At 34.5% G+C, this 17886-nt stretch overlaps 2 protein-coding genes across 2 annotated transcripts; both read right to left on the bottom strand.

Moving 5' to 3' along the window:
* Positions 1-2830: 2830 nt before the first annotated feature.
* LOC142640135 (serine/threonine-protein kinase-like protein CCR2) lies at positions 2831-5146 on the bottom strand. The gene has a single exon (XM_075814228.1). The coding sequence runs from the start codon at positions 5144-5146 to the stop codon at positions 2831-2833; it is 2316 nt and encodes a 771-aa protein (XP_075670343.1).
* A 3289-nt stretch (positions 5147-8435) lies between these two features.
* On the bottom strand, positions 8436-10409 carry LOC142640466 (chlorophyll a-b binding protein 6, chloroplastic). Its single transcript, XM_075814581.1, has 4 exons — positions 10105-10409; positions 9783-9885; positions 9063-9351; positions 8436-8774 (listed from the first exon to the last, which is right to left on the bottom strand). Exons 1-4 carry the CDS (start codon positions 10299-10301, stop codon positions 8629-8631), a joined length of 735 nt encoding a protein of 244 aa, XP_075670696.1. The 5' UTR covers positions 10302-10409; the 3' UTR covers positions 8436-8628.
* Positions 10410-17886: the final 7477 nt, after the last annotated feature.

Here is a 17886-nt window from a genome sequence, read left to right as displayed (position 1 = left end):
TTGTGGTAATAAATTTCTATAGTTTAAAGGGTAGGTTTTTGTTTTCTTTTTATGTCAAAACATCCTCCTTCCTCCGTTGTAAGTATTGAATTTAAAACAAAAAATCTTTTAAACTAAAATTTTTACTTATCAATTTTTATGTTAGAATATATTCATGAACTTTGAGGTTTGTAAGATTTATTGTTGGAGTTTGTGCAAGTATTTGATTAGGATTATAATTATGTGCTCTCTACTATGTGGGCTAATGATAAGCTTGTTAGAGAAGCTTAAAATGTAATATCAACTTTCTCATTATTTGCCAAAGGCCTTGTAGTTGAATTGGCACCTATCCATGTACAAAGTGCTTGGGGGTCTAGGGAGGAAAGGGTCAAGTTGCGGAGTTAGCAGCATGTTGTAATTATTTCTCAACAAAAAAAAACTTTCTCATTATTTTTATTTTTTATGAGAGTAGACCACAAACAGAGAAGTTCTATTCTATTCAAAATTTACTATCAACTTTCTTCTTCTTTTCTTTCAATCTATAAACGTCTCACTCGACTTTCATCAGCCAACTTCGTATTAGCTAAAATCATATTACATGTTTAAATTTTAATGTCTATTTCAGTGCAAAGATTTGTATGTAATGTTTTTTATTGGCAGATTTATGGACACAGAGAACATGCTCTATTAGCTTGAATTCACATGTTTATAACAAAAACTACTCAAAGAAGAGGTAAACTTGTGCATTGCACGAATTAGTGACTAGTTATTCACAAATTTCAAAACTCCCTTGTTTCTCTGGATTAGTTCATTGGGGGAAGCGGTGGAATCTGCATTTTCCACGATATATGGGCCATGTGCTCCATTGTGGGCCTTAGGATATCAATTACTGTAAGTCCATAAAGAATGAGGATCCATCCACAAAAAGACTTTAAAATGAGCGGCCTTGGGTATTAGGTTGTGAGAGACGTTTTAATTTTGGCAAATTAACCTCTTTTTCTTTGTGTTTTTTTTAAATGTTTTTTTTTAGGGAGGCTGAATATCTTATCATAAATACCAACTTTGGGGAATTCACTGCAAATAGACGAAAGTAAACCGAAGTAAACAGACCGAATTGAACCGAAATGGATTAAATAGACCAAAATAGATTTTGCATGGACTAATTTATTGGCGACTTCACCACTAATTCATTCGAGATTGATGGCTAGAGGAAGGGTCAAAAGAGAGGGAAAGTCAATGAATTAAAGTAAGACTAATAATGAAGAAAAAGAAAAGTTGCTTTAAAAAAAAAAGTGTGAAAGGAGTTCTTTCTAAATTAAAGTAGATGAACGTGTAAAAACAAAGTATATAATATATATAAAGTTAAAATTGTCTAAGATATTATTAGAAAAAACACTGTCTAAAATGAATATATAAAGTCAACCAGTTAATATATTTGATATTATATAAAAATTAGAGAAACAAATTAATAAAAAATGGTGTTATAGTTGATGATGTAGTTCAATAGGAATGTAGCAATATCGAATACGACACTTCGACTTTTAAATATTATATAGATTTAGGAAGTTAGGGCAGTGGCAGAGCCACTTGATGACCAAGGGGGGCCTCCTCCCCCCCCCCCCCCCCACCAAATTTTTGAAAAAAATAATTTTTTTAAAAAAAATATCTTAAATAATTCGATAATTTTTAAATAATCTTATCATTTTGACCCCCCATACCTAATGGTTTACATACATTTAAGAAAGTCTAAAAATAAACATAATTTTCATTTAAATAAAATACAATCTATAAATATATATATATATATATATGTTAACAAATTACAATAATTAAATATTCATTATCTTTAAAATGAACACATAGGTATTTTAACAATTATCTCAACAAATAAAAGGGAAAAAAATTGAGTTGTGAAGTATTGTATATTACTATTTTACATTTTGTACCAAAAAAAAAATTTATATATGCCCCCTCCCCAAAGATAAATTCCTGGCTCCGCCACTGATGTTAGGGAATAATATGGTTCAAAATCTATAAGCATTTCATCCATGGCATCACTTCACATGTCTTTAAGAGGGCGTTTGGTTCGTTGTGATGTGTCTTTAATGTGATGTACATTACGATGATGTAACATTAAGGTTTTTGGTTTATTTTATTTTTTCTAACATTGTCATAATTTAAAATTACAAAATGTAGCACATCATCTTAATCTTATCATCTTCCTAAACAATGTAATGTTGTATTCTTGTATTAAGATTAAATTAATGTAAGATTACGATAAATATTATGGTGTAATGTAATATCACAGCAAACCAAACGCTCCCAAATGATTACAATTTCATGTCATCTATGTAATATAGAATGCATTCTAAACTCCATCCGTGTAAGATGTTCTAAACATACACACTAGGGAAAATTATGTAAACTCAAATATGTTCTAATCACATATTGCGGAAAATTCTGTCATTTGTAGTTACACAGTGTAGACTATGGATGAAATCGCCATGTCATTATGCTTCCAGTGATTAGTTCTTACTATTGTTGCAAGAGTTCTTAAAATTATCAAATGAACCACCATTTACATAAGAGATCATTATGTAGACAAGCATTGCATGAATTTAGAGGGGCTTAGCTGCCCAATGGTTCACAGAAGAGAAAAAAAAATTACCTCAAAGTCCATGAACAAATGCAAAAACTTAAGAAATATTGCTGATCTCCTTCTCTTAGTGAAATGGAGAAAAAGAATCCAAAACAATGGAATGTACAACATACTAAACTCATGTAGATTACAATTGAAAGGCTCTTAAAAGTAGCTTAAGCAAATTCTTAGAGTTCCATCAATCAAGTGTAATCATAAGGTCAATCCACTCTTTAGTATTTGATCCAACAAACTTACCACTTCAGGCATGGTAGGACGCTTAATGGGATTTTCTCTCAAAGCAAGCTCAGCTACATCAGCTAATTTGAGCAACGGTTCCACATCTCTTAGTAGAGCCACACTTCTATCAATAATGGAAGCTGCCTTGCCATGTCTTATTAGTGGCAATGCCCACTGAACAATGCATGGAGGTGAGCAATCCCTGTCATAAGCTTTCCTTCCACTAAAAATCTCTAGTAGAACAATTCCAAAATTATAAACATCACTCTCCATATCTCCATTTAAATCTCTATCACTAGCACTTAGTATCCCAAAATCTGCAATTCTTGCCCCCCATCCAGAGTCTAGCAGAATGTTTGAAGCTTTAACATCGCGATGAACAATGGGGGGTATGACTTCTTTATGTAGGTACTCAAGTCCTCTTGCAGCCTGTAATGAGATCCTCAACCTTAGGTTCCAATCTAAAGGTGAGAGCTCCCCATGAAGATGATCATGGAGTGTGCCATGAGGCATGAACTCATAAACCAACAACCTCTCTCCCATTTCTGCACAATAACCTATCAAGTTCACAATATTACTATGCCTAATGTTGCTAAGAATTTCTAGTTCTGCTTCAAAATTGCGGCTATTGGTGTGAATTATAGTGGCAGCATTAGCCCTCTTAACCGCTACTTGGCTACCATCTGACAACACAGCTTTGTAGACAAAGCCAAAACTTCCTCGGCCAAGTTCATTAAATTCCTTGAACCCATGTGTGGCATCCTTTAGTTCTGAAAGCCGGAATACTTGGGCTAATCCAACACAAGTGCTTATCGAATGAGACAATTGTAGACTGAGGTCAGGATCAGCTTCCACAACTGGCTTGCCTACACAAAATGTGCACTTGAATTTACCCCTTTCCTCATCCTTAGTTTTGATCATCCGCGGAATAAGACACCACCCAAATAAGATTAGTAAAGTACCTGACACCAAACATCCAATGATGATGACTAATTTGTTCATCTCTTGCTGCTCTTGAACCCCTGATGGCGGAGGAAGCCCACAAATATCCCAACAAGTTCTATTTTGGCATAGGGAACATGCAGTGCAAATTCTATCTGCACTGTCACTACACACACTAGAAGGAAAATAACCTTGAGAACAATTTGTCCCACAAGGCAGGCAAATTTTCAAGTCCTTCCTTACACATAAACTAATCAAATCCGGCTCGTTGAGGACACTTGCATTGAATGCAAACTTACCAGCACCACACAAGCCTAGTGAACACGCACCCGGACTACACAATTGCAAAGGCGGGCTATAAGCCAGTGGCAATTGCCCTTGAACGCTCCAGCAGTCAAGAACCAAGTCAACCTCTCTAACACCACAAATAGTATAATCTGATGAAGCAATTGACATAAACCCCGAACTCTTTGGAACCAAAGACGAATTCAATCTTCCCCAACATTCAACCCCATGATCATCCTTATGAACCCCACAATAATGTTGAGCACCAGCAGATAAGCCCACAAAACTAGTTCCAATTGGTGGAGTGCCAAAATCAGTGGCTTCACCCCAGCATTCTACTTCCTTAGACACATTAGAAATCCCACAAACAGAACCTCTCCCTGATGCTAATACATCAAAATCCTTGGAAATTGAAGGTGTTCCCAAGTTAATCGAATTGGGTCCCCAACAAACAACACCACCACCTTCTCTAACCAAACCACAGCTAAACCCCTCCCCAGAGACAATGTACCTCATTACAAGACCACTAATGTGAGGATCAAGAAACGAGGAGTTATAATTATAAACAAAACCATCATTAGCTAAACTATTGTTATGAAACTCCCAACAATCAACAGTACCAAAATCAATACTAGAATAGTAAGACCCTCTAATAGCACAGACATGGTTTTTGCCAGCTGCAATTTGTGAATAAGTTATGTATGGGAAACTTTGAGGGATAAGATTATTACTTGAACTCAACAAGTTCCAACAATAAGCCTTGGAAGTATTGGATGTAATCCCACACATAAAGCCCTCGCCACCAGAGAGAGTAGCCATTGGTGGCAGAGAAGTGGAATATAACGATGTTGAACTTGATGAGGACTTGTTGCTTTTATCCCAACATATGATTTCTTGATTGCCACCGGCATCAATGGCACAGAAGAACCGGTTAATATCACCAAATGCAGCTGCAACTGGGCCTGGTGAGCCATACCCGGAAGCAGTGAGTGGCATTGATGGAAGCAGGAGCAAGAGGAGGAGCCAAATTGGTGAACCAGAGAGACAAATATGGATTGGCATGGTCTTTTGGGAAGTGGGTTGTAGCTATTTAGTGTTTATATTAACATAGAGTGGAAGTGGGTGATGGTTTTTGTGGTATGGTCAATGGTGCTGGAGTAGTTTGAGCTTTGTTGTGAATAATGTGGGGAGTGCTTAGGCATGTTTTTATTTTACAGTTTCAGTAGTGTGAGAGGTCAGACAGTTTATGAAGTCAGTTTCTTGATTTAAAGAAGTTCAGTACCATATTCATTTTCTGCAGGCAACTACACTACAGGCTGGCTCGCTGACATGGATACCCTCCTTGTTCAGTGGAGTTTCCTGTGCACACGGCTCTGTTGTTGATTTGTTTCTGTTCCTGTTTCTTTATGTTTAGTTTTGCTTTCATATTCTTAAGGCACTCTTTTTTTCATAGATTATTTGCTTTTTTAAAATTTCTTTGACACTTCTCCAATATATTTTAAACCTTAGATCCAATCATCCAAGTTTTGAGGTCAAGCAATATGTAAGTTTATATATATATATATCTATAAACATCTCCAGACTCCATCTAATATCCCATCTAGCTCTTTCTCTATGGCTAAACCATTAGTATTTCTTAATCTACATTGGATTGTTGAAAATTAGTACGTTTTCTTTATGTTCTTATCGCCCTTGACCGAAAAAAAAAGTAATTATGTCACTTTTATTATAGTGAAGTCAAATGAAACGTCTAAAGGGGACTGATTTATATATACATGTCAAAGAAAAGGATGTCAACTATCTTTTGGGCTTTGATGCCTCATAGCTTGGTAGAATCTTTCTTCACCAGGTGTAAATTGGATAAAGGAGATGCTTATCAGTTATCAATAGTCAATACGGTGGATGAAATTAAAGGGAGGGTTCAAACTTTTCAGGAGTGCATGCAAATATGCAATGCAACACTTTGTGTTTTCACATATAAAGATGGTGTAAATTTGGTGCACTGTGAATCTGTGATAGTGGCAATCACATCTTTGCTACTTGTACACTTTGAAATTCAATATTCACATGAAAAACTCAAACTTATTGCAGTAAAAATCATATTGACATTCAAGTAACTATGACTGTCATTTTACCATAAATCCAATGGTTTTAGTTAATTTGTTTAGGCTAAGACCTATTTAAATTATACTATACATATAGGGAGACAGGAATATTGGTTTGTGGACAGGGGTTATGTAGATCTCCATACTAATTGCAATGAACAAGCAGAACATGATGTATGTAAGGGACTTGACAGTTGACATGGGATCCCTATTGAGTCTGCTACTTTGTCCTCCTGTCTTCTCAGTCAAATTGCAGATTGAACAATTAGATACTGAATCATTATTCATTTAATCTGGTACTTAGATATCTTATTAAGATATAGTCTTTTGATCTTTTTCATTTTATTTAGTATATAATTTTTTTGGTGTATTATACCCCACATGTGCCCAGAAAAGATTTAATCATGCTTGACAAACTGAGGGTTAAAACAACATTGTGCTTCTTAACAACGAGCACAGGGAATTATGATTCTAATATATACTTTATCTGAGAATTTGGATTGGTATTTGGTAGTTCCTTTAGATTTCTATTATGTTAGAAGATTCCAATACAAGGAAGCGTGATTGAACATGGGGTGTCAAAGTCTAAGTTCTAACTACTACTAATAAATCCAAAATTCAATTTCAATTATAGGAAGGAAAAAATGAAATCAAGGGAGTTCCAAATCTTCCAAAGATTATATGTTTATTCTAAGATAGATTAGTATCACATAATTGGGTGCCCCTTCCTTTTTTTATTTTGTTGTTTTGGATAATGATTAGAGATGTGAAGAACATTCTAGTCTTTGAGTTTTCATGCCCAACTTGGATCTGTCATTTTTCATTATTTTGATCCAACATTGTCAACAAAACTAGTTTCATCAAATCCCTAATGCCGATTCTTACATGTGAAGGAAATTAAAAAACATTGTAGCCAGTAACTTACAGATTACAATATGTCCTATCCTACATGTAAAGGAAGAGAAATGAGTAGACTTATAGTACTTCCGTACCCATGTTGCCAAGATGCATAAGAGAAGTTAAAGAATTAGTTTTTTGCTCTTGTGATGACTGTATAGGATCTGTCAAAACCAAAATAAGATTTAGTCAATGGAGACAATAGGCACCATTTGCGGTGAGAATATTCATAAACAAGTTACAAACCACATAATTTTCCAAACATTGGCTATTTTGTTACTTAACCCCCTGACCACAACAAGTGGGAACATGTGTATGCTTTCTCTGATTTAATTTTGCTCTGAGAATTGATTGAAAGCAAAACCAATTAGATTGTCTTTTATTCTTCTGAAATCATGGAAATCTCAATTCATTAAATATTGTTTTTTCACATTGCAGGCCATTAATTAAGTTGTTGCTAGTGCCATGGATAGGACTTAATGTGCACCTATTTCGTGTCTCTCATTATACTGGGTAATTTTTAGGTACTCCTGGAATATGAAAAATTGTGCTCCCTCCTCTCACATTCATGGTGGGGTCTACTTATTAAACTCTTGGTGGGATCCACTATGAATGTAAGAAGAGGGAGCATCATTTCTCTAAGAGCACTTAAGAATTTTTCCATTATACCACCCTCTCACAGCATATAAGACTCATACATTTTGTCACTTTTAGTTTTTCAAATAGAAACATCTATTATTTCAATACATCTCTCCAACTATTAAATTATTAAAAAATAGTAATAATAAAAAGACCGTCTTGATATTTTTTTTTTCATGATTGAATGGTATGAAGGGTATTAGGTTAATCATGGATTCAAGAATCCAAGCTAAATTTAAAATTTAAAAAAAAAAAAAATCCTAATGATGTTGATCGGGCAAATTTTTGTGGCTCCTCGTGGTTACACTGAGCCCATGGCCCAAGGGAAGCCAGTGACGCTGACTCAACTGTTCACCCAACGGGCAATGGGCTATTACAGTAAATAATGTCAAGAGTTAGGCCCAATTGTTCAAGCAACAATGATAACGTTATTATACTACTTTTCAGTTTTCATAAATTAAATAATAATTTAATAAACTAATACTAATTTATTTGATTTGGGTGTAGTTGTTGTAATGATTTTCTTTCTCGTTTTCGTATGGACTTTTTTTTTTTTTTTTCACCACTTACAATAGACCACATTAAAATTATAATGAAAATTGTGACACAAAAGTTGTGTCGATATACTTTTCTTTTTTGCCTTTAGAATGTAAGAAGAAAGCAGTGTTCCCAATCAATTGGAGATCGTTCTCAGCATTTCTCTTGACTACTGCCACGAATTATCTAGACTTGTTTTCCATTTACTAGAATCAAACAAGTACACTAATTTTCACAGTATTTTTAGGTACCAAAGTGAAAGTTAATAAAATGTAGCACTTCTAAGCTTATAATTACACAGACCAAAGAAATCCCGATTCATTACAGAATGTCACATGGACTTTTACAGTGAAAGTATGATCAAAATTACAACCCTCTTGGGATAATCACATTCCCAATGTTGTTGTGCCATGGGTCAGCCAAGTGAGTAGCCAAGTTCTCCAATGGTCCTGTGCCAGGATAAGCTGATTGTTGAACGCAGAACCCCACAAAAGCCAACAATGCTAGCCGACCTACATACAAATCAAATAATTAAAGACATCTTAGATACATAATTTACATAGAAAAATTGAAAGAACACATAAAATAGCATAATTTATACCACAATTGTTCACGTGACAGATTGTAAATGGTGGAGAAAAAATGATTCTTTCTATGAAAGTGATAGCAGTCAGTTACAGTCTGACACGTAAGACAGTTGTAGCAAAAATTGTGGTAATTTATGTGGTGCTAGATCTACTCATTTACTTAACTTCTAGTCTAAAAATGATTGCAACAATTAATAAATCAATCACTCTTACCATTTTTAATCTCTTTGACCTTGTATTCCTCGAATTTCTTAGGGTCCTTGGAGTAGCCCAAGGGGTCAAAAGCACCACCAGGGTACTTCTTCTTCTCAGGGTCTTTCTCCATGCTACGTTGGTGCTCAACGAAGGCAATTGAAAGGAATTCAATAGCCAAAATGGTGGGAAGGGTACCCCATGGTACTGGGTTTCCCAAGTATGTGGCTTGGCCTCCTGGAATTGCAGCCCACTCCTGAGCCTGCACCCAGTTCCCCAATCCCAACGCCTCTGGTACTAGGATTCCTGGCTACAAAAACATACGAAGATAGATGGAAAACAATTACATAAAGTGATAAGTTTTTGAGTTAATCAGTAGTTTATTATAGTGTCACGGTTTCAAACCGCTGATCTGAGTTCGAAACTTATTTTCACTTTACTTTCTATTTAAGAAGATAAAATTCCTACTGGGCTCACTCAATATGTTATATGAGCTCACAAGGATTATCAATTATATATTGCTACGGTCACAAATTCTCTTGATTCTTATTTGAGTCCGATATTAATATTATTTTTTTTACTTACAAATAATTACAAACCACGTAACCACATCAACAATTTGTCAGCAATTTGTAAAATAGTTTTGTGAATTCAACATTTTCTTTATAACTATAACCCAAACTTCATTTAGGAGACAAGTGTTTTCACAAGTTGCTTATGAGTCTTTAAAATGAAACTTACAACAGCAAGCATAGCCCATCTGCAGTGGATGAGTTCGGATTCCTTAAATCTTTCAAGGTTCTCTGGAACTTCACCTAGCCCAAGTGGGTCAAATCCAAAGTCACTGCCACACAAAAAAACACATGCAACTAATAAGTAATTATTCCCCACATCATGCTTACATGATACCTATAATTACACAAAAATGCTAAAATTACACTACCAATTTTACAACATAATATATAAGTGCCCCGATTTATACTTTTTTTTAAAAAAAAAATTGTTTATTATTATGGATGACACATCAGTTTGTAAAATTCATGTGTTTATGATGTATACGTACCCGGGTGCCGAGCCATCGAGGTGTGCAGGGCGAGGCTGACCTGGCATCCACTCGGCCGACATGGTAAAGCGGGACGAGGCATTGGCACCAGCACTAGAAAGAGGGGTAGCTGTGGCAAATTTGGACTTTGAAGAAGAGAGGACTGATGGGAAAGCTGTGGTGGCGATGCCACAGCTCATCAATCTGTTGGCAGCCATTTGTCTCTGATTGAAGTTTTGTGTTTTTGGAGAGGAACCAAAGTGAGAATGAATGAATGTGGATTATGGAAGAGGAACCAGTAGTACATGTATGTGTAACTGGGGATATAGGCGAATCCAAATTTGGATTGCCATTGGCTAATGATACTAGATTTTGCTATGCTATTGGGCCACGTGTCATATTCCAATCCATTGGGTACGTGGAATATCCCTGTGGATATCAGATATCTTTACGATATTTCCATGGTGGAGGTTGAGTGCCAGCGGGAAAAATCAGCAATCATTGTTACATGTCGCTGTGTGAATGCTAAAGAACTTGACTCAGACTTTTTTTAAAACATATATTTTACAAACTCTTTGTATTTAACTATTATCTCGAGCATATACAATTTTTCCGTCTTATGTGCACTAAGTTATTAAAAAAAGGACTCTCATAGAATGGCCACAAGATGCTAATAAGAGATTTCAAACCTAGAACCTTATGAATATTATGAAGTCTTAAAAACTACTGAGTCAACCCAAATACATATTATGAAAATATGCGATGTAGATCCACTCAATTGGACAAACCATCTCAATTTGCTTTCTCTCTTTCACGTTCATCTGATTCTTTAAGCCAATTTTGTTTTATTTAAATTTTGGGGGCCAGACTCAGGATTAACCCAAATGCATATTGTGAAGACAAGTCTTTTGCTTTGTTCTGTGCCATGGTCCCATGGAGTCATACTATACTCATGTTCATGAACCCTTGAAAAAATAAAGAGCAAATACTTACAAAGCCTTGAAGCCAAACAGAGTATGATCATCTCATTAATCCAAGTCACGACCAAAACCCAAGAAAAACAACTCGGAAGTCTAAAAGCACCTTATCGCACTTCACATTAGCTAAATTACGATTAATTAGCGCTCTAGTTTTTGCAACTATTAACACTAATGTGTAGCCTTGTGCATATGCGTAGTTACAATTAAAAATAATCGATTATATGATTCAAATTTATATATATATATATATATATATGTATATATAATGAAAAACTATTACATATTTTAGAAATGTATGGTTTAAAAAAGTGTAAGTTAATACTATAGAATTTTTTTTTTCCAAATGGCCTTATAATATCAAACATTTTTGTTAGTTGTCAGGTTTCAAAATAATGTTGGAAACTAACATCTTGAGTATTTAAAACTCGAGATCCAGTTAGAACTTGAGTTTTAGAAACTCGATCTTTGGTGTTTGTCCCTTATGTGGACAAATTTTCCACGTGGACCAAATTTAGCCACGCAGAAATCGAGTGTATAAGACTCGAAATCTGCCCACTATACAATCAGCCACTTTCAAACACCTCACTCAAATCTGCCCACTATACACTCAGTCTCTCAAACACTCTCACTCAAACACCCAAATCACTCACCCTCAACCCTTAAACGCTCTCCTCTTTCCTCACAATCGGCTTCAAACGATCCCCTCACCCATACCTTCAAAATCCCTTTTGTCCCTACCAATGGAAGTTCAAATTTTTTTCAAATTTGAAGGTATGTTTTCTCATTTGTATGATCATTTATAGAGAAATCAGGAATAATTTGTAATGTGGTAAAGGTACTTTTTCTTATAAAAATTTGAGCTTTTCAAATAATTATTCCATCTGGGTTTCTTTTTTTTCCCTACAAAATTTAGCCTTTTTTGGTTTATTTTGTCAGATTGCAACTTTTGATATGAGGAATCTGCAATGGAATTAATGACTATTTCCTACATTTTTAGTTAGGCAGTTTCAGATTTTTTTTTCATTTTTTAAAATCTTTCCTTTTTCTTTTATTTAATTTGTTCTTTTTGTAATAAATTTTGTAATTTTTAGCTGAAATATGGTTGTAATGTATTTAAAATTTTCATATATAATTAAAAGAACAATTATCATTGAATTTAAGTTTGTTTGTAATTTTGAGGATCTTTGTAGCTACATTGGTGAATTTGTGTAAAGACCTTATTTGTTCCTTAAAGATGACAACATTTCACATAATTTGCAAATCTGGGTTTGCAAGCATTCATATGCAGGTTTAAATAAGAATCCATTAAGGAATGTGGTGATTTTAATACGTAAAGTTTGCATTTTTTTTTTGTGTTATTTTATTGATATTGCAGCCTGCATATTTACAAACATTATGTGCTAAATTAATTTCCATCTAAGTTTGTATAATTAGGTATTAGAAGAAGAAATTGGACAAAAGGGACAAATCCTTAGATTCATTGTGAAGGAGATTCGGGTTTTAGTTGTTTGGCATGTGTCACTTATTATTGTCTTGAGTTGAAATTAATGGAAGATAGTAGAAGTCTGTTTCATCTCAACTTTTGAGGATATAGTTGAATAGACAATAAGTCGGTTCCCCAATAATTTGTTATTATTATTTTTCCTCTTCGGTAGGTACTCCTGTATGTGTACAGTACAGTATTATGTGTACATATAAAGCCAATTTTTTTCCGGAAAACATAAAGCCAAGTTTTTTTTTAAAATTTTTTTCAGTCTATAACTAGTGTTACATAATGACAACAAGTTATTTGCCACCACACTATTAATGATCTCACAGTAGCACTCTTTGCAATATGGAGCCTTTGATCGATGAGGAGCCAGAGATCATGTGCCCTGGTCCAGAAAATACTTCATTGCTGATGCAACAAACAAATCATCAATCAACCAACATTTGGAATGACAAGGTGAAATGTCTAGTTCTAACAACTGCTTTAATTTTTACAAAGCGAGTTTGACTTTCAGCAAGTTCTTTCAAAGTCAAAGCCACCATATCCATTGATCAACCCATATAAAATCTTTGACTATGTCTGTTCTTAATTTCCCAAATATCATCCCAATCACCTTTTGTTTCACATCTCATACCTTGTAGTAAGAAGGCTTATGACCATCATATTTCGACTCTATCATAGATCTGAGATGCTTAATTGGGGTAGTGTGATCCTCACATAACTTTTTAAGGATGTCTGATGCAATAAAATTACAATTCATCATTCTACCATCATTTCGCACCCTAGTTAGTATACACGTGTGGGGACCCACATACACGGTGACCATTCATAATCTATGGAGATTAGGCTTTATGGCTGCCACAACATGCCACAACATACCACTTGCATGACTCATCCACGCATTTCGCACAAAGTTTGACCTTCGTCAACCTACTGATCATAAAATGTTTGTTTTCCTTGAGGGCACAAATTGTTAATGTGCACTTCACCTCCATTTTATTGGCAAAAGTTAACCCTTTGCACAAATTCATCCCATCTCTCCAAGTAAACACAAATGGTATCTCAATATGATTAGGATCAACCATATTTGCCCAAGTATTTGCAGAAAATGACAAGGCAGAAGGGGCATAGACAAGGATTGTGTTCGTAATATTTTCAACACTAATAACATTGTCTGCATCAGGTTCACTACCGTCAAATGTCTCATCGTCATCAATGTCTCTCTCAAAGTCCCCAAAGTCCCCTCGTTCAATCATCTCTTCATACTCATCTCTATCGACAAAATCTTCACCGTTAATGGCAGTCTCATCAACATAGTCATCATCATTGTCGTCGTCATCATCATCATCATCATTATGAACATCATCCTCTACATGTGTAGAATACTCATATTGAGCATCCAAAACTATAACCTGTAAACTTGTGGTTGTTTGTTAGAATTCGTCAATACCAACTTCTGCATGCGGCTCCAATTGTATGTACAACTCAATACCATTTACTTCAGGTATTCTCTCCAACTTGTCAAACATGATTTTTACATGTTTGTCTGCTTCTATCGCCATATACTTGTAATTAATCCGGTTCTTTAAGACTTCATATGGCATACGATAAGTAATTTGTATGTTGTGCACAGTAGGATTCACACACAATTCTTCCATAACTATCATCTTCAATTCATCAAGTGTTTTCAACCTACAATCAATTTGGGTATAATAGCACTTTATACTTGGCCCTTCAAATGGCAATCCCTTGTTCGCATTGACATTCTTAAGCGGACCACCGCGGTATAAGATTATATCAATTACAGTCATTGTGAACCTGTTTGAGTCGAGTTACTATGTTAGTTAAAAAAACATTTTATCTAGTCAAACTACACAAAGTACAAATTCCAATTTATTCAAAGGGCATGAATTTCATTACACATTCGTTACACATTCATACCCAAATCTTTTTTCCGTCATGCTAAGACTACCCATTTCATACCCAATACAAAAAAAAAAAAAAAAAAAAAAAACCAAAGTCCTTGTAAAAGCATACAACATTCTATCTAGTCACATTTACATACCCATTTCATACCCAATACAAGCCATTTCATTACACATTCAAAGGGCATAAATTGCATACCCATTTTATTACAATTCATTCAAAGGGCACGAGTAAGTAACTCATTTCATTACATACCCATTTCATACCCATATACCCATTCAAGGGGCATGAATTACATACCCATTTCATTACAATTCATTCACTACCCATTTTGTACCCAAAACAATGGTGAATAAAGTCAAAAACCCTATAAGATCATGATAAAAATAAGAGCCTAAAAATGATGAATCTTGATAACAACAACCATGCAAATAAATACTCAAAAATCTAACACTAACAAAACAAAGTTCTATAATTCACAATATCAGTATCTTAACTAAGTTATGTTAACTATCTACAAAATAAATAGTCAAACTCTTTAACCTACACCTAACAACAAATAATACCCAACTACAATGACAAAGTCCTCAAAAAACCCTTACCTGATATATGAATTTGTTGAAAGAGAGGAGTAGTGAGACAGGCAATGTGGTGAGTGAGAGGCGATGTGGTGTGAGAAGTATGAGAGTTTTTGGTGAGTGAGGCAGTGAGGAGTGTGAGGCTGAGTGTGGGTGAGAGAGTGAGAGCAAAGATTGTTAGTGACTACGTATGCTGAGTGTAGGTGAGAAAGTGAGAGTTATGAAAGTTAGTGATTGCATGTTTATAAATTTTGCCCAACAAAACTCAAGTCTATAAGACTCGAAATATAACTAAATTTTAATTAGATTTCGAGTCTTATAGACTCGAGATCTATGTGTCAAAAACGTTTTTCCCTAAGAAAATCAAGTCTTTAAGACTCAAGATTTATGTGGCTATTTCCTGTCCAACTAATCAAGTATAAAGCGAGTCTTTGAGAATCGAGTTTTAAATACATCTCGAGTTTCTAAAACTCAATATGCTAGTTTCCTAAAACCTTTCAAAAGCGTGTTAACTTACTATTTTGTCCTCCCTTACTATGCTAGAGGCCAAATATCCTCTAATACTACATATAATTTGAACCTCTTCTAAAAAAAAGTATAATTTGAATCTTAGAATTTAATTGGTTTTAGACTCTTTGATTTTGCACCCAATAATTCACTTGCCACAAAAATTAAAAACTTAGATGGACAAATGGCAGAAAATTGGACTCTACTTAAAATCCAATTTAGAATCTAATTGAATTTGGAATATTTGATTTTTACACTCAATAATTCATTTGACACAAAATTAAAAATTAAATGGGACACGTAGTGCAAAATTGAGAATCCAATTAAAATCTAATTGGATTTTCTTTGAGTTTTGGATATTAATATATATATATATATATATATATATATATATATATATATATATATATATATATATATATATATATGACTTATGAGTGAATGGTGCATGATAAAATAGGGTGCGGCTTGTGTCTAGTGAAAGTTTTCACTGGACACGTTGGATTGTAGACATGTGTCCACTCTTGGACACATGTCCAAATCCTGCCGTGTCCAGTGAAAATTTTCACTGGACATAAGCTCTGCCTGATAAAATAGTATTATTGGTGAAAAATGATGTTACTTCAATCACATTCATCAACATAAATGGTTGTGAAAAACGTTATAAAAAAAAATGTGTCATAGTATTATTCAATTTTAATTTACCCTTAAATAGAGAACCATTGTATACGCAACATATTTTTCACAACTATAGGCATGGTGTGTTGTGATTAGTATATAATGAATCTACTCAAATGAAAGCGATGTTACTTCAATCACAATCAACTATCTCTTGAGAAAGAAACTGTGGAAAATGTTATATCCTTAGCATTACTCAATCAAGAATCAAAATTTGGAATGAGTCATACTGTTTGAGATGGATACCATGTCGCTTCTAGATCCCAAGTATCATATGCATCCAATTTGATGAAATTGACCTAACCTAATGCATTGGATTGATTTTTCGTGAGTTGATGGGTTGGGTTGGAATATTTTTATCCTCAAGTTAGATTTATGAAAAAAAAAAAAGTAATTTGCCCATATATTTAAGATCAAACTATCTCTAACCTTATATACTTAAGAGAGAGAGAGAGAGAGAGAGAGAGAGGCACACCTTAGATTCAGTCTAACCCGTTTGAGAGTTGACATTGGCAAATAGGGTGTGCATAAGTAAAGTTGATGGTTTTTTTTTTTCTTTTTTTTTTTTTTTATAATTTGGTCCACCATGGTTGGGTTGAAAAAAATTTAACCCAATGGGTTCAACCCAACCCACCTGAATTGAGTTGGACCCATGGATTGGATTGTTTTTTTTAAATAATTAAAATTTAATTAAGCATTAGAAAAACATTAATTCAAATAAAAACAAATTTATAATTTAATAAACTTAAGCATAGCACTAAACCAACCCAACTACTTTATTAGTACTTTAAAATTAGTAGGATATCATATAGTTCTATCTCAACTACGTTGACATCATATAGATCATGAGGGATAGGTCGAAGCTGCTATCAACAAGTCCATCCCCATTCCGTTGGGACTGTTAGAGGTTTAAGCGAAGGTTTTGGAGGAAAGCATACTTTTTGCATGGGATGTGGGTGTTAGAGATGTAGAGCATGTTTGGTTTAGGCTTGTTTTGAGTGATATCACTGGAAACTCATAACTCAGTTATGAAAAAATGTGGAACTCACATCAATTTTTTTGTTTGGCTTAATTTCTTAATCTTGTTTTCATCACTCAAACTCAAAAAATTTGAGTGAGAGTGATGAAAACTGAAAACACCAAATTTGGTGTTTTCAGTTTTTGAGAATTGAGTTTTAGTGGCATTTTTGTAAAATTAGGCAAATAATGGGACCCACCCATATGTCTTGTCCCATCAAGTAATGTCTCTCTTTCCTTTTTTTTTTCTTTTACCCTGAGCTTTCTCTTCTCTCTCTGTTCTTCTCTGTCTCTCTCTTTTTTTCTTTTTTTTTTTTTTTTCTTTTACCCTGAGCTCTCTCTTCTCTCCCCGTTCTTCTCTGTCTCTTCTCATTTTTTTTTTCTTTTACCCTGAGCTCTTTCTTCTCTCCCCGTTCTTCCCTGTCTCTTCTCCTTTTTTTTTTTTTTTTTTTCTTTTTCTTTTACCTTGAGCTCTCTCTTCTCACTAACCATTCATTGCTCCTCCACAAGCCGCCACCACCACACCAGTCATCACCGTCACGAGCAACCACCAAATCGGTTCAAGCTCAGCCCAGATCGGAAGTTTGGGTTTGCTATGTTTGTGGTTTGGGTTTGCTATGCACGGGGA

This window comes from Castanea sativa, chromosome 6 (genome assembly GCF_040712315.1).
Source record: "Castanea sativa cultivar Marrone di Chiusa Pesio chromosome 6, ASM4071231v1".
NCBI lineage: Eukaryota > Viridiplantae > Streptophyta > Magnoliopsida > Fagales > Fagaceae > Castanea > Castanea sativa.
This window is presented reverse-complemented; position numbering and strand designations above follow the sequence as displayed.

Bases quoted from the DNA above. Each gene is read 5' to 3' on its own strand.
- LOC142640135 (XM_075814228.1), bottom strand. From the start codon at position 5,146: ATGCCAATCCATATTTGTCTCTCTGGTTCACCAATTTGGCTCCTCCTC.
- LOC142640466 (XM_075814581.1), bottom strand. From the start codon at position 10,301: ATGGCTGCCAACAGATTGATGAGCTGTGGCATCGCCACCACAGCTTTC. The intron at 9,886-10,104 runs GTACGTATACAT...TTTGTGTGGCAG, and splicing joins CTCGATGGCTCGGCACCCGG to TGACTTTGGATTTGACCCAC. The intron at 8,775-9,062 runs GTAAGAGTGATT...ATTTGTATGTAG, and splicing joins GGTCAAAGAGATTAAAAATG to GTCGGCTAGCATTGTTGGCT.